The 19,428-nt window shown below is 41.1% G+C and overlaps 1 protein-coding gene across 5 annotated transcripts in view; it reads left to right on the forward strand.

The window, feature by feature from the left end:
* The window catches only part of Ids (iduronate 2-sulfatase), a 59,687-nt gene that overhangs the window by 4,259 nt on the left and 36,000 nt on the right, over nucleotides 1-19,428 (forward strand). For 3 of the 5 annotated variants that reach the window (XM_074063159.1, XM_074063161.1, XM_074063158.1), the window contains one exon: nucleotides 7,500-7,661. In XM_074063159.1, coding sequence (XP_073919260.1) covers nucleotides 7,500-7,661 — 162 coding nt within the window. Of the gene's footprint in view, nucleotides 1-6,274; nucleotides 6,557-7,499; nucleotides 7,662-19,428 lie in introns of all 5 variants that reach the window. The other 2 variants (XM_074063160.1, XM_020177327.2) reach the window with 1 other exon arrangement.

Raw genomic sequence — 19,428 nt, forward strand, 5'->3', positions numbered from 1 at the left:
ACTCCCTAGAGTCTCATCCCATGGAACCATCAGCACCACTGTTATATGTGCATACTGGTCCTATGTCTCCTTTCTTCCCTTACCAGGCCCATGCCTTGCCTGCATTGTGCTGTGCTAGATCTTCACTCTGGTAGGGATGGGCATCAGTCTGTCCAACTCTCGCTGCATTGTCTAGCAATCTCTTTCAGTTAACATTACAATCCCTGCACCCCACTGAGATGGTTGGTCACCCTACCTGGCAGCCAGAAACAGGTGAGGACAGCTCCTGGGAGGGAGGGTGTCTGTGGGGAAAAGATTCATGCAGTGGTTCTTCCCTTGGGTGGGGTGGGTACACCAGCTCCATGGGAAAGAATGGGTGCTTGCCAGGCTCAGAAATTTCAGAAGCATCTGGGGAATGATTTATTCAGAGTCTTTCTTTGTTATGTCCCCGCCACCTGTTCCAGGATGCAGGTCTCCCCTCAGGGCTTCTGGCCTTTGTGCTACTGACATGCCTCCATTGAGTACCCCGCTGTCTTTGGATGTCAGCCTCCTTATTGAAGCCCGGTTTTTGTCTTCAGCTTCCACTGCTCAACCCCATTTGATATGGGGCTACAGTGTCAGCCACCAGGAGACACTGGTATTTCCACTTAGTTTTCAGTAATCTCTTAATTGCCCTCTCAGTAATCCCCCCCCCCGTGGGTCATCAAAGCAATTTAGTCACTGCTGTCCCTTCCCATTGTCATTGAAATTGTCATTTACATTCATTTCACATGCCAGAATGCCCTCACCAGCCAAGAACTTCCTCTCCAAAAGCTGGCTTTTGCAGCAGTGGTTATTACTACAAAGGTCTAGCAGCTGTGTAGCTAACTTGTGCTCAGGACTTTCTGCATACCATTTACCAGCACCTGTGGCATCTTCATTACTGGCTGGGCAGATGTTGGCAAGCCTGTACCAACACCCAATTTATCACCTCTTTTCCTCAAGCACTCTGGAACCAACTGTATCAGCTTGGACCATCCAGGAAGCAGAGCACAAAGGTTTTAGCAGAACCAAAGTTTACTGGCTCTAACACCTACAGATTCCACAGGAAGGAAGGACAGTTGGAAAGCAAGCTGAGCCTGACCTAAGAGTCTTAACCAAGCTCCCAAGGCAGGTGTACAGCATGGATTGCCCATTCCAGGGGACTGTGCTGGGTCTGGATGGTCATGTGGGGCTTTTTTTAGTGCCTGAGATGCAGTCCTTATTGATTGGATAAGTGGATGCCCAATCTGGTTTCCTTAGAGAGGAGGTATGAGCTGAGCAGCACCTGGAGTGGACCAGTGGCTATCTTTGCATAGGCAATCCCAACCTCTGCCCGGTAGCTACTTCTGGAAGGTACTTTAGAAAATTGCCTGGGTGTTGAAGGGTATGTGGACTGAGAGAGGGAGGGTCTGAGGACATACCATCAGGGCCACCTTAGAGTCAAGTCAGCACACATTGTCCAGTGAGAGGCTTCCTGGAGGCACACACTCACCTCCATGTTACTCACAGGGCTTCTGGGGCAGCATCCAGGCTGACCTTCAAAAACACAGAGCCTGTTCCCAGGCAGCAGGAAGTAGGTAAATGTGAAGAAAAAGGAAGTGCTAACTCTGGGTGAGGAGTTGGGAAGAATCACAGAAGAGGAAGTGTTTCAGCTAGGTTTTGAAATCAAAAGCATTTTGTTGGGTTGGAGATGGTGTAGGGCAGCCTGAGAGGGTCAAATACTCCTAGAGATGCGGGTTTTGTGGCTGGAGTGAGGTGGTGGTAGAGGAGCCTAGGAAACTTGATTGGACCAATTCAGGATGGGTAGAAAAGGAGTCTGGAGTGCACCCTGGTGCAGTGGTCAGTGCCATCACCTGGGTTTCATGATAAATATTAGTACAGGCAAAGAGTCAGTTCTCTTCCTAAGAACCCATTGATTTGGTCATTTGGCCTATTGGTCACATGACAAAGCTCTGGCTGCCTCTACTGGACCAGAAGCATTCAGGCAGCAGGTGTGAAGGGATAATCACCCCATGAGGCTCAGGAACAGCCTTCCACAGCCACATGGCTCATCCCTGCAGCATGCTCCCGTCCTCGATGATGTCAACATTGGGCCCTTTTCCTCTGCAGTAACCTAAAGGTTGCCCCATTCCCTTAGCTTGTGATGATGTTTCCAATTCTTGTTTCTGATTTTACAGGTCTGTTTGGAGAGAATACAGGAAGTCTCTGGGTTCTGATGATTATTGTGGGGAGTTGTTGAGAGTGAGATCTTTCCAGTTGACTAGGTTCTGATGATTATTGTGGGGAGTTGTTGAGAGTGAGATCTTTCCAGTTGACTAGGTCCATGTGGTGCACTGAGTTGTGCTACAGAGTGGCTTTTGCTGATGACCAAAGAGAGGTGTGATGTGGGTTCATGAAGGCATCTCCCGCATGGCCTGAGCTGTATGAGTGTCCACAGCCAAGTTGGATTTGGCAACACTAGGCTTTCACCCACTGCTTCATGTCATACTGCCCCTAAAGGAGGGTGGGTGGCCTTGTTATGTCGTAGCACTCCACTAGAGTGTTTGCAAATGATGCTTGGAGAAAGCTTTAGGAAAAAGGCCCCTTTGGTGGGTGAAATGACACTTGCTAGTGTTTGACTATGATCATGTGCTGACCAGTTCCTTATTGTGCCGTCTACTGGCTGGCTTATCCAACTTCATTCTGAATTAAAGGTGGTGAGTGATCAGAGGCAGGATAAGCAAGCAGATTCCATGGCAGAAAGTTCCATGTAGTGTTTGGCGAGTATAAGATAAGGTCAATATTTTGTAATGCTTTTCTCTCTTTTCCCTCCTCCAGCCATTCCTGCCTTTTCCACTTTTCTAATATTCCTGAGTCATATTACCTAGGAAGGCAGATATATAATGATAGATATTAAGACAAGCACAGATTCCTAATGGTTATTACCATGAAAACATAGCAGTATACTTCATTTTTCTCAGAGGTTGTCAAAGTATCAGGTTGTTTGCATCTAGTGGGTTATTTTTTCTCCTACACTAGAGATATACAGAAGGCCTGATTGGGTGGGTGTGGCCATGAGATGTGTGTAAGGAAGATCCAGAACATTGGTTTTGGCTTTTATAAGACCTGGGTTTGCATTTTAGCTCTTCTTCTTCCTGTGTGATGTTGGCTGTTACTAATTTTTCTGTGTCTGTCTCCTCTCTTGTAAACCAGATTGCACAAATGCTACTCTCTTCAAAGGGATTCTTTAGGACAGAGCTTTGCATCTTGAGTCTCCTTCTGGGCACTGGATTTTCAGTCTTGGCTTCTCCATTTGCAGGTTGGAAAGTATTCCAGCAACACTGACTGAAGAGTTTTCTTGTTTCCTAAGCTTTGTAAATTTCAGAGATTTTCAACAGTTTTCCAGGTATTGGGATTTGATCTTGGCAAAGGTCCGGATGTTCTTTGGAGGATGTCAGTTATTCTGAGGTCTAGAATTTGACTTTAAGATCTTTGTGGTCATGGAATGTTTTGGTCTGATGGAAGTTAAACCTGTCAAATAGATGATAGTCATGCTGCTGCTCAGCTGAAACAGGGTCTGGTTCTCACACTCTTCTTCCTCCCAACCTATTCTTGGACCATTTACTTGTTAAGGTATATAAAGTAACATCAATGAGCACAGTTTTAATACCAGTAGTCTAGGCCCGTGGTTTTCAAATTTAGTGTTAAAATATTTGCTCTGACAGCTATAATTTAGAAAACTGAAGAAGAAAAGCAAGCCTATTGTACTTATGAACATTTTTGCCATTCTGATATTCTGAGATTTCCTTCTTTTATTATTCCCTTTCTATTTAGATAATTTCCTTATCTATTCTTTTGTTCTGGGGATCAAACTCAAGGCTCTTGCATGCTAGGCAAGCATTCTATGCTGAGCTATGTACTTAGCTCTTTAAATTATTTTTGAGATGATGTCTTAGTAAGTTGCCTAGGCTGGCCTTGAACTTGCAGTTCTCCTGCTTCCACATCTGAAGTAATGGGGATTAGAGGCTGCACCTCCACTATCTGTTCTTTCAGGTTACATCTACTGGAGAAAATTGTTTCACTTGAAAATATCTTGATTTCTTCTTTATGCTAGAAGTATATTTTCACAGGATATAGAATTCTGAGTTGAGAGCTCTTTGTTTCAGAGCATTCAAAAAATGTGCCACTTTTGGACTCCATGGTTTTGAATCATTTTGTGCATAAAGGTAATGTGTCCTTTTCTTTTTCACTGTTTCTAAGGTTTTTTCCCTCTGTTTTTAGTTCTCAGAAATTTGAAATGGTTTATTCTGTTTTGAGTTTGTGCAGCTGCATAAGTGTATAAGCTTATGTCTTTTAATTTTCTGCTATTGTTCCTTTTGTGTTTTTAGCTTTGCCATCTTTCTCTTTTCTGGAAACCCTATGATACATTACATCTTTTTTTAAAATAGTTCCACAGGGACCTGAAGTTCTGGTTATTTTTCTCAAAGTGTGTTTTCTTTCAATATTTCAGAATGGGATATTTCTATTGTTCTATCTTCCAGTTTGCTGATTCTTTCTTCCATCCTCTCCATTCTGCTACTGATGATCTGAGGTTTTTTTTTTTTTTTTTTTTTTTTGTGGGCCTCATATTTGCTAGGCAGGCTCTCTGCTCCTTGAGCCATACCACCAGCCCTTTTTTGTGTTGGGTATTTTTGAGATAGGGCCTTGTGAACTATTTGCTAGGGACTGGCTTCAAAACATGATCCTCCTGCTCTCTACCTCCTGAGTAGCTAAGGTTATAGGTGTGAGCACCTGGTGATTGGTCTTACTGAGTTTTTAAAATTTCTGCTGTTATACTTTTCAATTCTAAAATTTCATATGGTTCTTTATATTTTCTGTTGTTTTACTGACAGTTTCTATATTTAATTTCTTTTTCTTTCTTTTTTTTGGTGATACTGGGGTTTGAACTCAGCTCCTTACACATGCTAGATAGGTGATCTACCACTTGAGCCATTCCACTAGTGTACTATTTTTAATTTTTTAAAGTGAGCTCTTAATTGCTCAGTGAAGCATTTTTTATGATGGATACTTCAGAATTTTTTAAAGTTTTAATGGGTAATTCAGTGTAAACATCTATTGATTGTATATTTTCATTCATTTTGAGATCTTTCTCATTCTTGGTATGATGAGTGAGTTTTTTATTGAAATCTGGACATTTTTATATTATGTTATTAAACTCAAGATCTTATTTAAACTTTTTTTTAGCTGGTATCCTCTGATATTACCATAGTTAGAGGAAAGGGGATGGGTAAAACTATATTAGTGTCTGGTTCTGAGCTGGGCCTGCATTGAGATCTCCATCTGTTAGGGTTAGGGATGTCTCATTATTGCCCTCCATGTGGTCTACACTGACATCTTGGAAGATAGGTCTTATTACCACTTGCCAGGGATGAAAATACTAGCTCTCTGCTCAGCCTTCTCTGACACTACACTGGTAGGTAGTAGGGTCATTACAAGTTATCCAGGGTGGTACTCTAAGCTCTAAAGGTGGACTTTACTGGATGAGGGAGAGAGTCAAGTTTTTTCTGTGGTATTTGACTGTATTAGAGAGGTTATTGTCTAGAAGTTTTTTGTTAAGTTAGGTTATGCTTTTGCTAGTACTTTAGGTTTGTTTTTTCTTTCTCCCTTCCCTTCTATAATTTAGAAAACTAAAGAAGAAAAAACAAGTCTGTTGTATTTATGAATATTTTTGCAGTTCTTCCCTTCCCTTCCCTTCCATTCCCTTCCCTTCACTTCCTTTCCCTTCCCTTCCTTTTCATTCCTTCCCTTCCTTTCTGTTCCTTTCCCATGTTGCTGATCTTGCCTTTCTTCTCTTTTTCTTTTCTCTGTACCTGTTGGTATTTTTTTGGTCACCAGCCTTTTCATCATATTTGGGAATCTAGGATGTTAAAAAACAAAAACAACATAAAACCCCCAGAAATATCACCACACACTGGTGCTCTGGTGTGCCTCAGGCTACAAGGTTCCAATCCTATCTTCCTTCTCTCCACTGTTCAGAGTCGTCTTATTTTTATTTTGTGTGTCTTATTAAGGAATTTTACTTAAATAAGTTGAAGAAGTAGTGAAAAGTATGTATATTCCTTCTTTTTTGCAAGTGGAAATCTTCTGAGAACCCGTTTTGACACAAAAATTGTGTGTGACAGCAACTGTACATGGAGTATTTTGTGTTACAGAAATAATTAATGAATAATTAATGAACATGCCATGGGTAAGCTGCAGAAGACATTGACATACATCTGTACTTTATACATCACAGCCATATCTGCTGACTTTTGACAAAGGATGGTGCAGAGTCCAGCATGACACTTCCCAGGTTCAGTCTACAGATGACACTGTGGCTACATACAGAGTCCAAGGCTTGGAGGAATGGTTGTCTCTAGAGAAGGGCTGGCACCTATTCTGGTGCTTTCCTAAGAAGACCCCAAGTTGAATGGAACCTCTCCAAAATCAGTGATCAAAGCAGCCGTCATGCCCATGGTGGATGCACAAGGGTTGTGGCGAGGCTTCCCTCACTATGCTGACAGCACTGGGGAGTGAGGTAGGGGTTTGCAGATACTCTGGGGGGAACTTAGTGACAGGGAGTTTCCACAGTCCATCAGCCCTGAGAGCTAGGTAAGGGGAAGCCTTGCACCTCCACATCTCTATTCTCCCCAGAAGGACAAGGCAGCCTTGACCCATGAGTACTGGGGACTGGGTGGGATAGCAGTGAGCATCTAGGACACCAGCTTGGAGGTCAGTGTTGCTCCAGTCTGGCAGAAACCTAAGAGATGGATAGTCAAGAAGCCTGTGGGACAGGAAAATGAGGGACCTCGGCAGTGGGACCTTAGGAATCAATCTCTGGAAGTCTGGCTCTCTGTGGCTTCCCCCGAAACAGGTACTCTGAGTCCACAGGCCTCTGCCAATCATGGTGGACAAAGGGTAAGGCCCAGAGCTGGATTCATACCAAACTGTCCCCCCTTCTAGCCAGTGCCCTTCCTACCACCCAAGAAGTCAAGGAGCCCCACAGTACCAGCTTCCAAAAGAAAGCAAACCTTTTTCTACCCTTCTGCTTTTGGTGCAAACATGAAGCCAAGTTGAGAAGGGGTTTTTCTAGAAAGGCAGCAGTGAACAGGGGGGCAGCCAGTGAGCCAGAAGAGTTCTCTGCAAAGCCTGCCCTAACCCAACAGGGTTTTCCACACTCAGGCAGGGAAACAAAGAACCCAGACTTCGGGCATGAAGCAGTACCATGGTGAAAGACTTTCCCAACTGACACGGTCAATAGCCATTCTCCTTGAGGAGCCAGGTTCTCATAGTACATAGCAGACCTGTAGGTGGCATTCTGCAGCACCAGGCAGTTTCCCTTTCTGGGAGAAAGCTGAACAGGGTCATCTTGAGCACATGAGGGACAGGACATAACCTCTATCCAAAGAGGAGGGCCATCCTTGAAAGCACAGACTTCCTTGTGTGTGGACTAATAGGTTTTCTTGTCTGCCTTTTCCCAGGTTATTTTTCCCTCTTTCAAGGAGGTGAACAATTAGCACCACCTAACATTAGCTGCAGGGTCCTCAACTATGCGTGCACAAGAAAGTACACACCCATGTCTGGAGGTCCCAGGACATACATGGGCAAGGAATGCTGGAAGAGGAGGCTGTGGAATCCAACTGGTAAGCATTTGGTGACCCCACTACTTTTTCTCTATAACTTGACATGGTAGGACAAGGAAGTCTTCAAAGTCACATGTGTAGGAGAGTAAAGGTAGTAGAATCAGGGAGAAGGTGTTACTCTGATGTTACCAAATTGAATCAGAATTTTCAGCCAGTTCCATAGGAAGCTGCAGTAGGGAATATCCTGCAAAGACATTCCTAATGGAGGCTGAGATCAGGTGGGTAAGCTTGTTACTCTTTAACCTTCATTGACCCTTTTCACTATTTTTTGGAGGGAATTAGCTATGAGTCAATACCATGCAATACTCTTAGCAGCTGAGGGAGTTATTACATTGGTCTTGAGGTGGTATGTGGGAGGCAGCACAGTATCCCCTACAGTTCACCCTTTACAGTGTGCAGATTGACTTGCTTCACATAGGAAGCTCATGCTGTTTGATGAAAAAAAAAAAAAAAACTCCAGGGACTGGTGGAGTGGCTTAAGCGGTAGAATGCTTGCCTAGCAAGCTCAAGGATCTGAGTTCAAACCTCAGTACTGCCAAAAAACACCTTCAGTATTTGGCTTTTCCTAAGGCATTTCATGTGGGAAAGATAGAGGGAATAATATATGGCCCCTTCTACTGTACTGGGTTAATATTCATGGCCTCTGTCATCTACTGTCCATTTTAGACTGAGAGTGGAACAGTCTCAGCCAGCACCTTTGCCTCTCTCAGTGATTTAGCTTGTGGAGTAACAGACCTTCATCCTTGAGGAGGATGAGACACTTCTCTCCATTACTTCTCAGGCTATGAAAAATTCCCTGTCCACTTACCATAGAAATGAGGCAGGGGATTGTCAAGATGTTCAAGGGGAACATGTGGGTAACAAGCGCACCCTCTGTCTTCCTACTGTATAAGAATATTCCTGCCTCCTCTTGATAGCCAGGGCCAATGGTCTGACATGATGGTGACTCTTCTTCATGCCTGCTGCTCCCATAGTATTAAGAGTCCAAAGTGCATGTGACTTGTAATTCAGTGGTCAACCATGGGTTGTAATTCAATGGGACTCTTATTATGTCTCCTGGTGGAACCATTCCCACTTGAGGAACCAGTATGCCTTGCCAACACTGTCCATTAGATGGTCATTAGCAAAAAAAAAAAAAGATGGCCATTAGTCACATGAGGCTACTGAGCTCTTGAAATGTGGCTAGGGTAACTGAGGCAGTGAGTTTTTAGTTCTGTTTTTATCTTAATTTAAATATACATAGCCAAGTATGGCCAGTGATGACTATATTGGACAGTGCAGGTCTGACCTCACAGAACCAAACATGGTGGGGGCAGGAAGCACAAATTCCCATGGGGATCACTGGGAAAGATAGTAAGTGAGGTCACTGCACCCTTTGGTGCCCTGCTTCTAGATCCCCTAAAAATGCCTGCATGGCCTTGTGCTTCCTTCTTGGTGATAAGTTCCAACTCTGCTGGTTGTGAGCCCTTGCACCAGTGGTGACCTCATACCTCAGCTTATGCATCTGTGCACTGCAGATAACAATGGTATACAATCTCTGAAGCAGCAGTGAGGACCCAATGAGTTGAAAAGTCTGGATGTATTTGTTTCACAAGGATATTACAGAAAAGAGAGACAACTTTTGTATGACTTTGGGCCTCCCTATGGGTTGATAATGGTGTGAGAAGTGCTAATGCCACTCTGCTATTATATCCCTCTAGGAACTTACTCTATAAGTAGCTTATTGATATAGAAGACAAGTTACTCTGGAAATGAAAGACCAGAATAGCATAGATTCCTGTGGTCATAGAAGGGGCCCTGAAGGAAATGTCTCATGAAGCCTAGAGATTGCCTGGGGCCTTTTGGGCAGCTGGGTAGGCATCATCTGAGCAGAGTCCAAAGCTCCACCTACCACAGGCTGTAGCTTCATAAACAAAAATACTTCCTTGGCACAGATGGAAAATCTCTGAAATTCACAAGCTATGGCATAGGTCTCAGGGGAGCCAGTAATTTCTGCATCTGTTCTTCATCTGGCCTGAAACTGGAGCAAGCAAGGAAGGTTGTATCTGAAACTGCATGGATTACAGACTGGCCAGGCAGGCAGAACTACTGGAGGCTGGGAAGGGCCCCCCAGATTGGCTGTTTATGGGATACACATTTCCTGATGAGGCCCAGGGAAGTTTAGCAGTGGTTCATGATCAGACAGTGGAGCTGGGATTAAAATCAGGCCACTCTAATTCTAGAACTCATGTTAAAGACTGCTTCTTTATGTGACTGCTCAAGTCTCATCAGTAAGAAAGTTAGACAAGGCTTCCAGCTGGGGACAAACTGGTGGTTTCTGCCCAGGTGGAAAGGTCAGGGCTGGGTTTGGGGCTTTAAACTTTGATCCTGGTCAGGATTCAAATGCAACACATAAGCTGCAAGATTCAGTGGAGAGAAATCCTAGCTGTAGGTTTTGAGGACTTTTGAAAACATGTGAATATGTCTGTCTTTTAGCAAGAATCCTTTCTGATAATCCTTGCTCCCTGAAGTGTTTTTATTGGTCCCTTGGGGGCGCTAAGAGCAGTTTCTTATATTGATAGGCTTTTTAATGATGTTGCAAAGTATCATGATTCTACAAGGTATCTGCTACTCCCCAAATACCACATTTCTTCTAGTAAAAAGCGACAATGTGCAGGACATAAAGAACTCATGTCTTCTGAGGCCAATAGGAAAAGGGGAACAGGTACTAGAGAAAAGGTTAGATCAAAAAGAATTAACCTAGAAGGTAACACCCACGCACAGGAAATCAATGTGAGTCAATGCCCTGTATAGCTATCCTTATCTCAACCAGCAAAAACTCTTGTTCCTTCCTATTATTGCTTATACTCTCTCTTCAACAAAATTAGAAATAAGGGCAAAATAGTTTCTGCTGGGTATTGGGGGGGGGAGAGGGAGGGGGCGGAGCGGGTGGTAAGGGAGGGGGTGGGGGCAGTGGGGAGAAATGAACCAATCCTTGTATGCACATATGAATAATAAAAGAAAAATGAAAAAAAAAAAAAAAAAGAACTCATGTCTTGGTAAAAGACAGAGTTGAAATTCTTGGTAAAGCATGTCAATCAACATGGAGATGTGATTTAGGACTTCCAAAACACAGAGACAATGGGTGAATTTCAGGACTTCCATTTGCCAAATGTGCCCTCCATCTCTCGATCCATTTGAGGAGTTTGCAGTTTCTTAATGTCTCAAAAGAAAAGGCAATACAGTTAGCCCCTGTATGTCTGCCTTTAAGGGAGCTTGCTACTCTGCTTTTTCAGTTTACTTCCTTCTTCTAATTTCTGACTCTGGCCCTTTTAATATTTATTATTTTTAATTTCCCTATCACCCATTTACCTATCTTGCCTCAGTTACAGCATTTCCCAGCCTGTCTTGTTCCCTGGCTTTGACTTCAGAAATGGTGTTCCTGTCTCCCTGGCAGAAGGGAATGAAATTCTTTCTGACATTCAAGATATAGGCTCTTCTTTGCAAGAAACATACACTGTTAGAGCCTGAAAGTGCCGGCAGGGAGCATGGGACAGGCTCTGGATTTATGAGGGGCAGGCCTAAGGGAACAGAAGCCCCTGACCTCACTGAAGCTCATGTGGAGAATTCCCTCAAGGAGACTTCTTGTTCCCAAACAGCCATAGTCCTGTCCTTTCCCTGAGGAACTTTGTAAAGCTAGGTCTGGGAGAAATCCTTCCTAGATTAAAGAGGAAGAGAGCAAATCAAGGGAAAAGGGAATGAACAAATGTAATCCCCTCATTTAGACAACTACAGTGCAAATGGGAAAGAACCCAGTCTCCACTCACTCAGTGACATTATAAGATTCCAAAGATCTGATTAGGCTTTTCTATTTTACTTAAAAATAAATAAGCTTATGCTTTACAAAATAGTTTTTACGGAAATGAGTCACCTTTCAAGCAGTGTTAGTGAACACCAGAGCTTAGGTGACCTCTGGTGGAAGCTTTTAGAAATCCTGTACTTTCTAGCTCTGACAGCACCTGGGCTTGCCTGCACCAGACTCTGCTTACTGCCCACTCAGAGCTGAGATGACAAAACCAAGATGGAAGAGTTTGGAAAGCTAGGGAAGGCAAGGGAAGGGAAGGGCTGTTTCAAAGATGATGCAAGATTTCAGAGACAAAAAGAATCGTGACTTACCTTTTCTATAGGAAAATGACCTCATCTTATCAAGTACTTGGCACAGTTTGTGACCCAGGGTAGGAGCTCAGCAAACATCATGGCTACCTTGATGCCCTGCCACTAGTTACCTCCTCATGCTACATGGGGCTTCACTTGTACTTCTAGGGAAATAAGACAGATTAACATTCGGGTTGTGATGCAATTCATTTAGCTCCTGTCAAGTCCCAGGGAGCCCAGGGTTGCTACTGCTACCACAAACCTCAGGGTAGCCCAGGCCTGGCTGTGTCCATCTACACTCTCCAGACAGCTATAGAACTAAGTCCAGTGCCGCCTTACACATCTGAATGGACACAGACACTCCTGAGAACAGTGTCCCGGGTGCTCAGCACATTTGGTGGCAGTTGCAGTTCACATTAGGCTCCTTCTCAGGACACCACTTAACATACCCACAGAGTCCAGAGCCATGGCCGCCATGCTGCAGGGTGAGGAAAAGTATACTCACTGGCATCAGGATACTCTCCTCATCCAGGTTATTGTCATTATGTTTCCTTAGAAACCCAACAAACAGTGCTAGCTCCAGGGATACAGCATTGAAGAGGTACCCATCCAAGGATCCCTGGAACTTAAATGAGACAGTCTTGAATTCATCCTACTATTATAAGAGGTCTGTCCCATTTTCTCAGTTCTTGTATCCTGTGAGAGAATTCAGACAAGTTGTGAAATACAGTGAAAGTAATAGTAAAGTTTATTCAGAATGATAAAGTTTATTAGGAGAAGGAAGGAAACACCCCATAAAGGAGAGCAGATCATCTCAGAGAGCATGTACCTTACATTCCTTTGTGGTTTTAGTGTTTTTGGAGTTCAAGGGGAAGTTCCTAAAGATTCCTACCCAAGCACTGCCTCCCTGCTCTTGATGTACAGTTGGATTATATCAGATTTCTAAATCCCTACCATGCATGTTTTTACATATAACCACCTAAGTGAAAACCACAGGGGAGATAATTTAAAAGTACAATCAGATTATAATGACATGGTAATGAATGAAAGGGCAACTTTAGGTCAATCACATTGGGTTTGACCTGGAAATTGTTTTGCTGATTTTAGTGGCTTGTAGGCTCCTTTCTTAAACATTGTTTGTAAATCCATTTACCATCTGTACCAGGGTCATAAAGGTTCCCTTTTAACTTAGTCCCTGCCAGATGTCCCCCTCCCCCCTTGAAGTCTGTTGCTTATACATTCCTGTATAAAATTAAATCTTTGGGTCAGGAATCAGGCACATCAGGGTTTTAGCCTTGTCAGCTATGATGGATGTGGCACCAGGAACTGGGGGCATTCTTAGTTTAACATGAACCATATAGCAAATAGGTCAAGGGTTAGGCAAGGGGGGAACCTGAGTGGAAATTTTTTTTAAAACAGACCTCTGATCCTCCATTTTGTCTTGTCTTTCCTGCATCTCACTGCTGCTACCTAACACTAACACTGTGGCAGATATCAGAATATTTACCAATTTACCCATGTTTTCTGCTTCCTGCCTCTGGAGGTAGGGCAAAAGTTGGGGTGCAGTAGAAGTCCAAGAACAAAGGAATTGTGCTCCCTTGCTGGGTAGTGCTCTGGAAAGTTCAGAGTCCTAAAATTCCCTTCATAGCAGATCAACATAGCTCAGCTGCAGAAGTGCCTGGGGTGACCCCCTGAGCTTCCGATGATCCTAAAGTGACCCATTCATTGAGGACTTAGGCACGTGGCTCACAGGCTTCTTTGGAACGCTGAGTCCTATCACCATCCTGGGTGACTTCAGTGTCTACATTGGCAGCTTATGCTACTCACAGCCTGTTGATACCTTACAGCTTCTAGGGAAATAAAGTTTATAATACTGAAGGAAGATATGAGCAGTGCATCACAGCACCATCATAGCTGTATTTGTACTTTCTCATTGTCCGTTCTTGTTTAACCATAATTAAGTCTTCTGTGCTTTGTTATAGATTCATTCTGAAAGTTGAAAGTCAAGCTGTGTTGGTAGTATTATGATTATGGCAATGGCATTCATTACAGTACAATACGGGATTCCATTTCCATCTGTAGTTATAGGGTCATGAACTACATGCTGCTCAAAATAGAATGTTCAAGTAAGAGTGTCCTTTTTCATTTCTTTTACTTTTTGTCCCCAATTTTACCATATCTTAGTCTGCTTCATAATAAACTCTGAGTTTCTTTTATGGTTTTTGTTTATCCTAGAATTTCTTGTTCAACTTTTTTTTTTTTTGTAGATGGGAGAAGGAATACATATGCCTTCTTCACCTCAGTCCTCATACATTTAGTTTCTTATTATACCTATTTCTCAGAATCCATCCAGTTTTTCTTCAAGTTCATTTTATTCCTGTTCCAATTTGAACTGGCTGCTTAATATTTGGATGGAGACTTTTTGTAGTTCTGTTTTAGATCCTTTGTATATTTAACTTAAACTTGGGTTCTTGCAATATCTCAGTTACACTATCTATTAAATTAAGTCCTCTTATTTCCTGGAGATCTTCCTTCCAGTCTCTAACTTTTACTTCAATCTGGACTACTTATTTTCTGGGCCTGCTACACAGTTGTCATGTTGGTGAACTTTTTTGGATTTCTTTTCTCTTCTCTTCTCTTCTCTCTCTCTCTTTCATGTATCTCTGTTGTCCAGTTGTTGTTAGTGGTGGTGGTAGTGATGATATATACTTCCATACTTCTTTGGGTTGTTGGAATACATCCTCTTTTCTGTCCTAAGATACGGATGAGTAGAAGGAAAGATTTTAAATTTTTGTATGTCTCAAAAAGTCTTTATTAATAAGTCGTATTCTATTGTTATCCTTAATAGTTTGGTTATATATACAATTTCAAGCTGAAATTTTATACAATTGTTTTAATCTTTGGAAGCATTAGGATCTTTTTTATCTTCGATGTTCTGAAATTCACAAAGCTGTGCACATGCTTAAGTATGTTTCATTCTTTTTGCTGGGTACCTGGTAGGCCTTTACAATCTGACATAAGTTTTTCTTTAGCTTAAAAATTATTTTTCAAATATATCTTTAATAATTTTCTTCCTTCCATTTTCTCTGTTCCACTTTTATAACTTAGTAAAATGTTGAGTTTCCTAATTCTTACATTTTCCTTCATGTTTCCTATATTTTGTTTTATATATTTTATTCAGGCATACTGTATATACAGTAATGTATAGGTATAGTGTTTAATTTTTGCATATTTTCCCACTCATGTAACTACTACTTGGATCAAGTGTTAGAACACTTTCTTGTATTCTCCTTCTGGTCAAGTACTTTCCACAAAGGCCCATCCCCAACAGTATCTTCCACTAAGGTATTGTGGCCTATATTATTATAGTCATTCTGCTGTTCTAGAAATTCATATAAATGTAATTGTACACTATATACTTTTTAATTTATAGCTTTCAGTCAACACTATGCTTTTGGAATTCAACTATATTATTGTATTTATCAGTAATTATTTGTTTTTTTCTGTACTATATTGTAATTTGTTATTATATTACAGTTTATCAAGTTGCTGTTGAGGATGTTTGGGTTACTTCCAGCTTGGGGCTATTATGAGTAATGCTATTGTGTTTTTGTGCATGTCTTTTGGAGGTCATAAACACTTATAACTATTGGGTATCAGTATTGGAGTAGTATTGCTGGGTCATAGGGAAAATATTCAGCTTTGGCCTTAGTAAATACTGCCACATTTCCCAAAGTGGTTGTACTAATTTACACTCCTACAAGCAATATATGGCAGTTTGAATTACTCCACATACTTGTAAGTACTTGGTGCTGTACTTTCCTGTATTTTTGCTCTAAAAATATTCCTAAAATTCTTCTCAAATTAATTTTGCAATTTTTTCCAATATTTAATTTTACACCTATAGTTTTAATTTCTGAGTGATCTTTCATGTTCTCTGTTGAAACATTTTCATAGCAACCTGAAAATTGAACTTTATAGATAGATTTTTTTTCTAAAATGTGATTTTAGAAATTTTTGAGAGTATTAAGAAAGGGTATTTTTATTTGCTCAGTCATTAAAATATTTTTGAGGCAATGTTTTACTATGTAGCCTAAGCTGGCCTGGAACTTGCTACATAGCTTAGCCTGGCCTTAAACTCTAGATCCTCCTGCCTCAGCCTCCCAGCTGCTGGGATTATAGACATGTGCCACCCCAGCTGGTTTGGTTGTTCAATTTTTAAATTGTTGCTCTCTGTCCCATTATTTAACTCTTTCTCTTGGGTCAGCTTTGCTATTTGATTTCTTTATATTACTCTGTCATCTTGGAGGTCATCCTCAAATATCTGACCTTTTATTGTTGTCTGATTATGCTTGAGACTGAGGCTGACTGGCATCTCTATGTATGTGGGTGAGACTCATAGACTGGCAGGCTTTAAGATGTCAAAAATGTCATAACCTAGAGAGTTTTTTTTTCATTTTTATAAGGATATATTCATTGTATGGGGGGGATTCATTGTGACAGTTTCAAATAGCATTACATTGTATACCCAGTCCCCTCCCTACCCCACTTAAAGCAAGTGCAAGAGGATCCATCATTCTATTTTGTATATGTATATGAAGCCCATCAGCCATATTTCTTTACCTTCTTCATTCACCCCAAGTACCCCCCCACTGTACCTATTTTACAGTCCTGTCTTTCATTATTAATATTTAAATCGATGTTCAAAGGGGTTTCTCAGTGTATCCCCACTGTGAGTATACTTTACTTTGGTCTGTTCAACCCCTTTCATTACTCTCCCTTACCCCTTCCTTTCTACCCCTCATTATTCAACAGCTTCAATACTTACCCTTATATCCTCTATCTGCACAGATATAATAATGTATTTTAATACTGTTGACTTAGAGAGTTTTTGAGGGTTCCAAAATCCAGTTCAGCTTTCCTAGTCCCCCCCCCAGACAATTTATTCAATTTCTATTGTGAAGAGCTTTCTTTTACATTTATTACTCTGAATAGTGGCTTTGGGACCTCTTGGGGACAATTAACTTCTATATAGAAGCCTTCAATTAATCTCTCTGGTTTAAGTTCCATTTCTCAATCCTGCCTAGGTGATTCCTACTGTCTCTGAATTGGGAGATTTGTTTACACTGTTTTTATTTCCCTTGTTAGGTTAAGTCTTCTTTATAGGTATTCTAGGCTGTAGTTTGATCAGTCTACTCTGAATTGGCTTCCAGAAATTTGGTAGACTTCTTAACCCATTGAAGTTCTCTTTTCATTCAGTACATTCACAATGTTATGTAACCACTAACACCTTTTAGTTCCAAAATACTTTCATCACCCCAAAGGAAATCCTATACCCTTTAATAAGTTTCTCCCCTTCTCTCTCTCCCAGACCCTGCAAACTACCAATTTGTATTCTCTATAGATATACCTATTATGAATATTTTACATAAATGTAGTCATAAAACATGTGACCTTTTATGTGTGGCTACTTTCAATTAGTATGATGTTTTCAAAATTCATTCATGTTGTAGCATGTATCAGCATTTCATTCCTTTTTATGGATGAATAATATTCCATTGTATGTCTGTATCACAATTTGTTTTTTTAACCATTGATGTACATATGTATTCTTCTACTGTTTGGCTGTTATTAATAGTGCTGCTATGAATGTATGTATGTATGTATGTATGTATGTTTTTTGGGGGGTACTTGTTTTCAGTTCTTTGGGGTATATACTAAGAGTGGAATTGCTAGGTCATATGGTAATTCTGTGTTTAACTTAATTTTATTTTGATGGATGGGGTTTACATGCTTGGTAGGCAGTTGCTCTACCACTTGGGCCACTCTGCTAACCCTTTTTTGTGTTGGGTATTTTTGAGATAGGGTTTCATGAACTATTTGCCCAGGCTGGCTTTGAACTGCGATTCTCCTGATCTCTGCCTCCTGAGTAGCTAGTATTATAGATGTGAGCCACTGGTGCCTGGCTATGTTTAACTTTTTGAGGAACTGCAAAACTTTCCCACAGTAGCTGAGTCCTTTTAGATTCCCAACATCAATGTATGAGAGTTCCAATTTCTCCATATCTTCACCAACATTTGTCATTTTCAATTATTTATAGCCATCCTAGCGTTTTCCCTAATAAATAATGATTTTGAGCATCATCTCTCATTCTTTCTTGCTGTCATATTGTGCTATTTCTGTTCCTTTGTGATTATTTTAAAGGTAGGAAAAAATGTGACGAACACAGATGTGCCACCTTGACACCCCCCTCCCTTCAATGAAAGCTTTTTTTGGCCTCAGTTGCTGGAAGGACTATGAGAAAACAAACTTCAAAAGTCACCTTAGTTGCAGAGAGCCTCCTTGCCCAAATTAGATGTCTTTCTAGGGTAGCCATACTTAATGTTTTATCAAAGTGATGTACAAATATTTGGTCATCTTAGCCTAACACAGGACAACACTGAAGGGTTAGTCTAGCTTCATATTTCCCATGGGGTCAGCCAAGGCCTGTATCATAATTTGACTGATCCTTCTGTCCAATCTTGCTTCCCTCCCTTCCCTTCCCTTCCATAAGTGTTTCTCCCAAAGGCATAACAAAGTTCTTGCATTCTTAACTCTTTTTTTTTTACTGTCAGCATTTTGATGAATTCAACCCACAACAAGGGATAGTAAGGGCATGCATTGGGCTTATTAATTTGAACTAGAAGGGAACCAATAATCAATTCAGAAATTTATTTAATATTTGTTTGTATAAATTAAAATCTTACTGAGATTTGGCATTGAGCTATAAAGGGGTACAAATCTTTATAGAGACCTGACGTTTTGATGCTTTTAGCTAAATATTTTATTTTTTAGTAAGGCTGCTCCCTTAAAAATGTTCAATGAAATGAAGCTACTGTGTGAATGCAGCTGATATTTAGGAGGGCATTTCACATTCTTGTCTGTTGAAATGAATGTTTAGGTACTTGGAAAATGTATCAGTTTTGGCCTTTTGATTGTGGGAATCAATCAAGGCTAGGGTGTCTAAAGGCAATTTGGGCTCCTTTGTGTTCTTTAAACTGGAAGCCTTAGCGTTAGCTTTCAATTTCTTCTGTATCATCATCTCCATACATTTCTGCATTTTTGTCTTTCAAGTCTCTCTGATTGTTAAGTCTCAGCTATGTCTCTGTCCTCAGTTGAACCCTGGCCATAATCAGAGAAAAGATTGAGGGAAAAGGAATCGTTTAGATGTTCTTATTCCTTGTCTATTTCTTCCACTTTAAACCTGGATGGGTGGGTGCTTAGGAAGCTGTTGTGTGCCAGCTTGAAATGAGTCTACCAAAGAACTGCAGACATTTTTAGAAGCAGGAACTGTATGTGACTTGTGCCTCATTCCTTCTTTAGTCAACCATAGGGTTTATTAAGTTATTATTTCTTTATTAATGCCTTTTTCATAAGGACAAGGATGATATAATCGAGACCTTAGTTCACAGGCTCATAGGCAGTACCTATTGTTATGAGAAAGTTTTATGGATGACAAAGAGAGAAAATACAGGTAAAAGAGCACACTTTCCAAACATCCTCTGGAGTTCTTATTGATATCACATTCAGTTTCCTAAACTAGTAAGGCCATCATTTTGGGAGGGAAAGAGCAAGGTGCTGGGTAGCCATTAGT

Source organism: Castor canadensis, chromosome X (genome assembly GCF_047511655.1).
Source record: "Castor canadensis chromosome X, mCasCan1.hap1v2, whole genome shotgun sequence".
Lineage (NCBI taxonomy): Eukaryota > Metazoa > Chordata > Mammalia > Rodentia > Castoridae > Castor > Castor canadensis.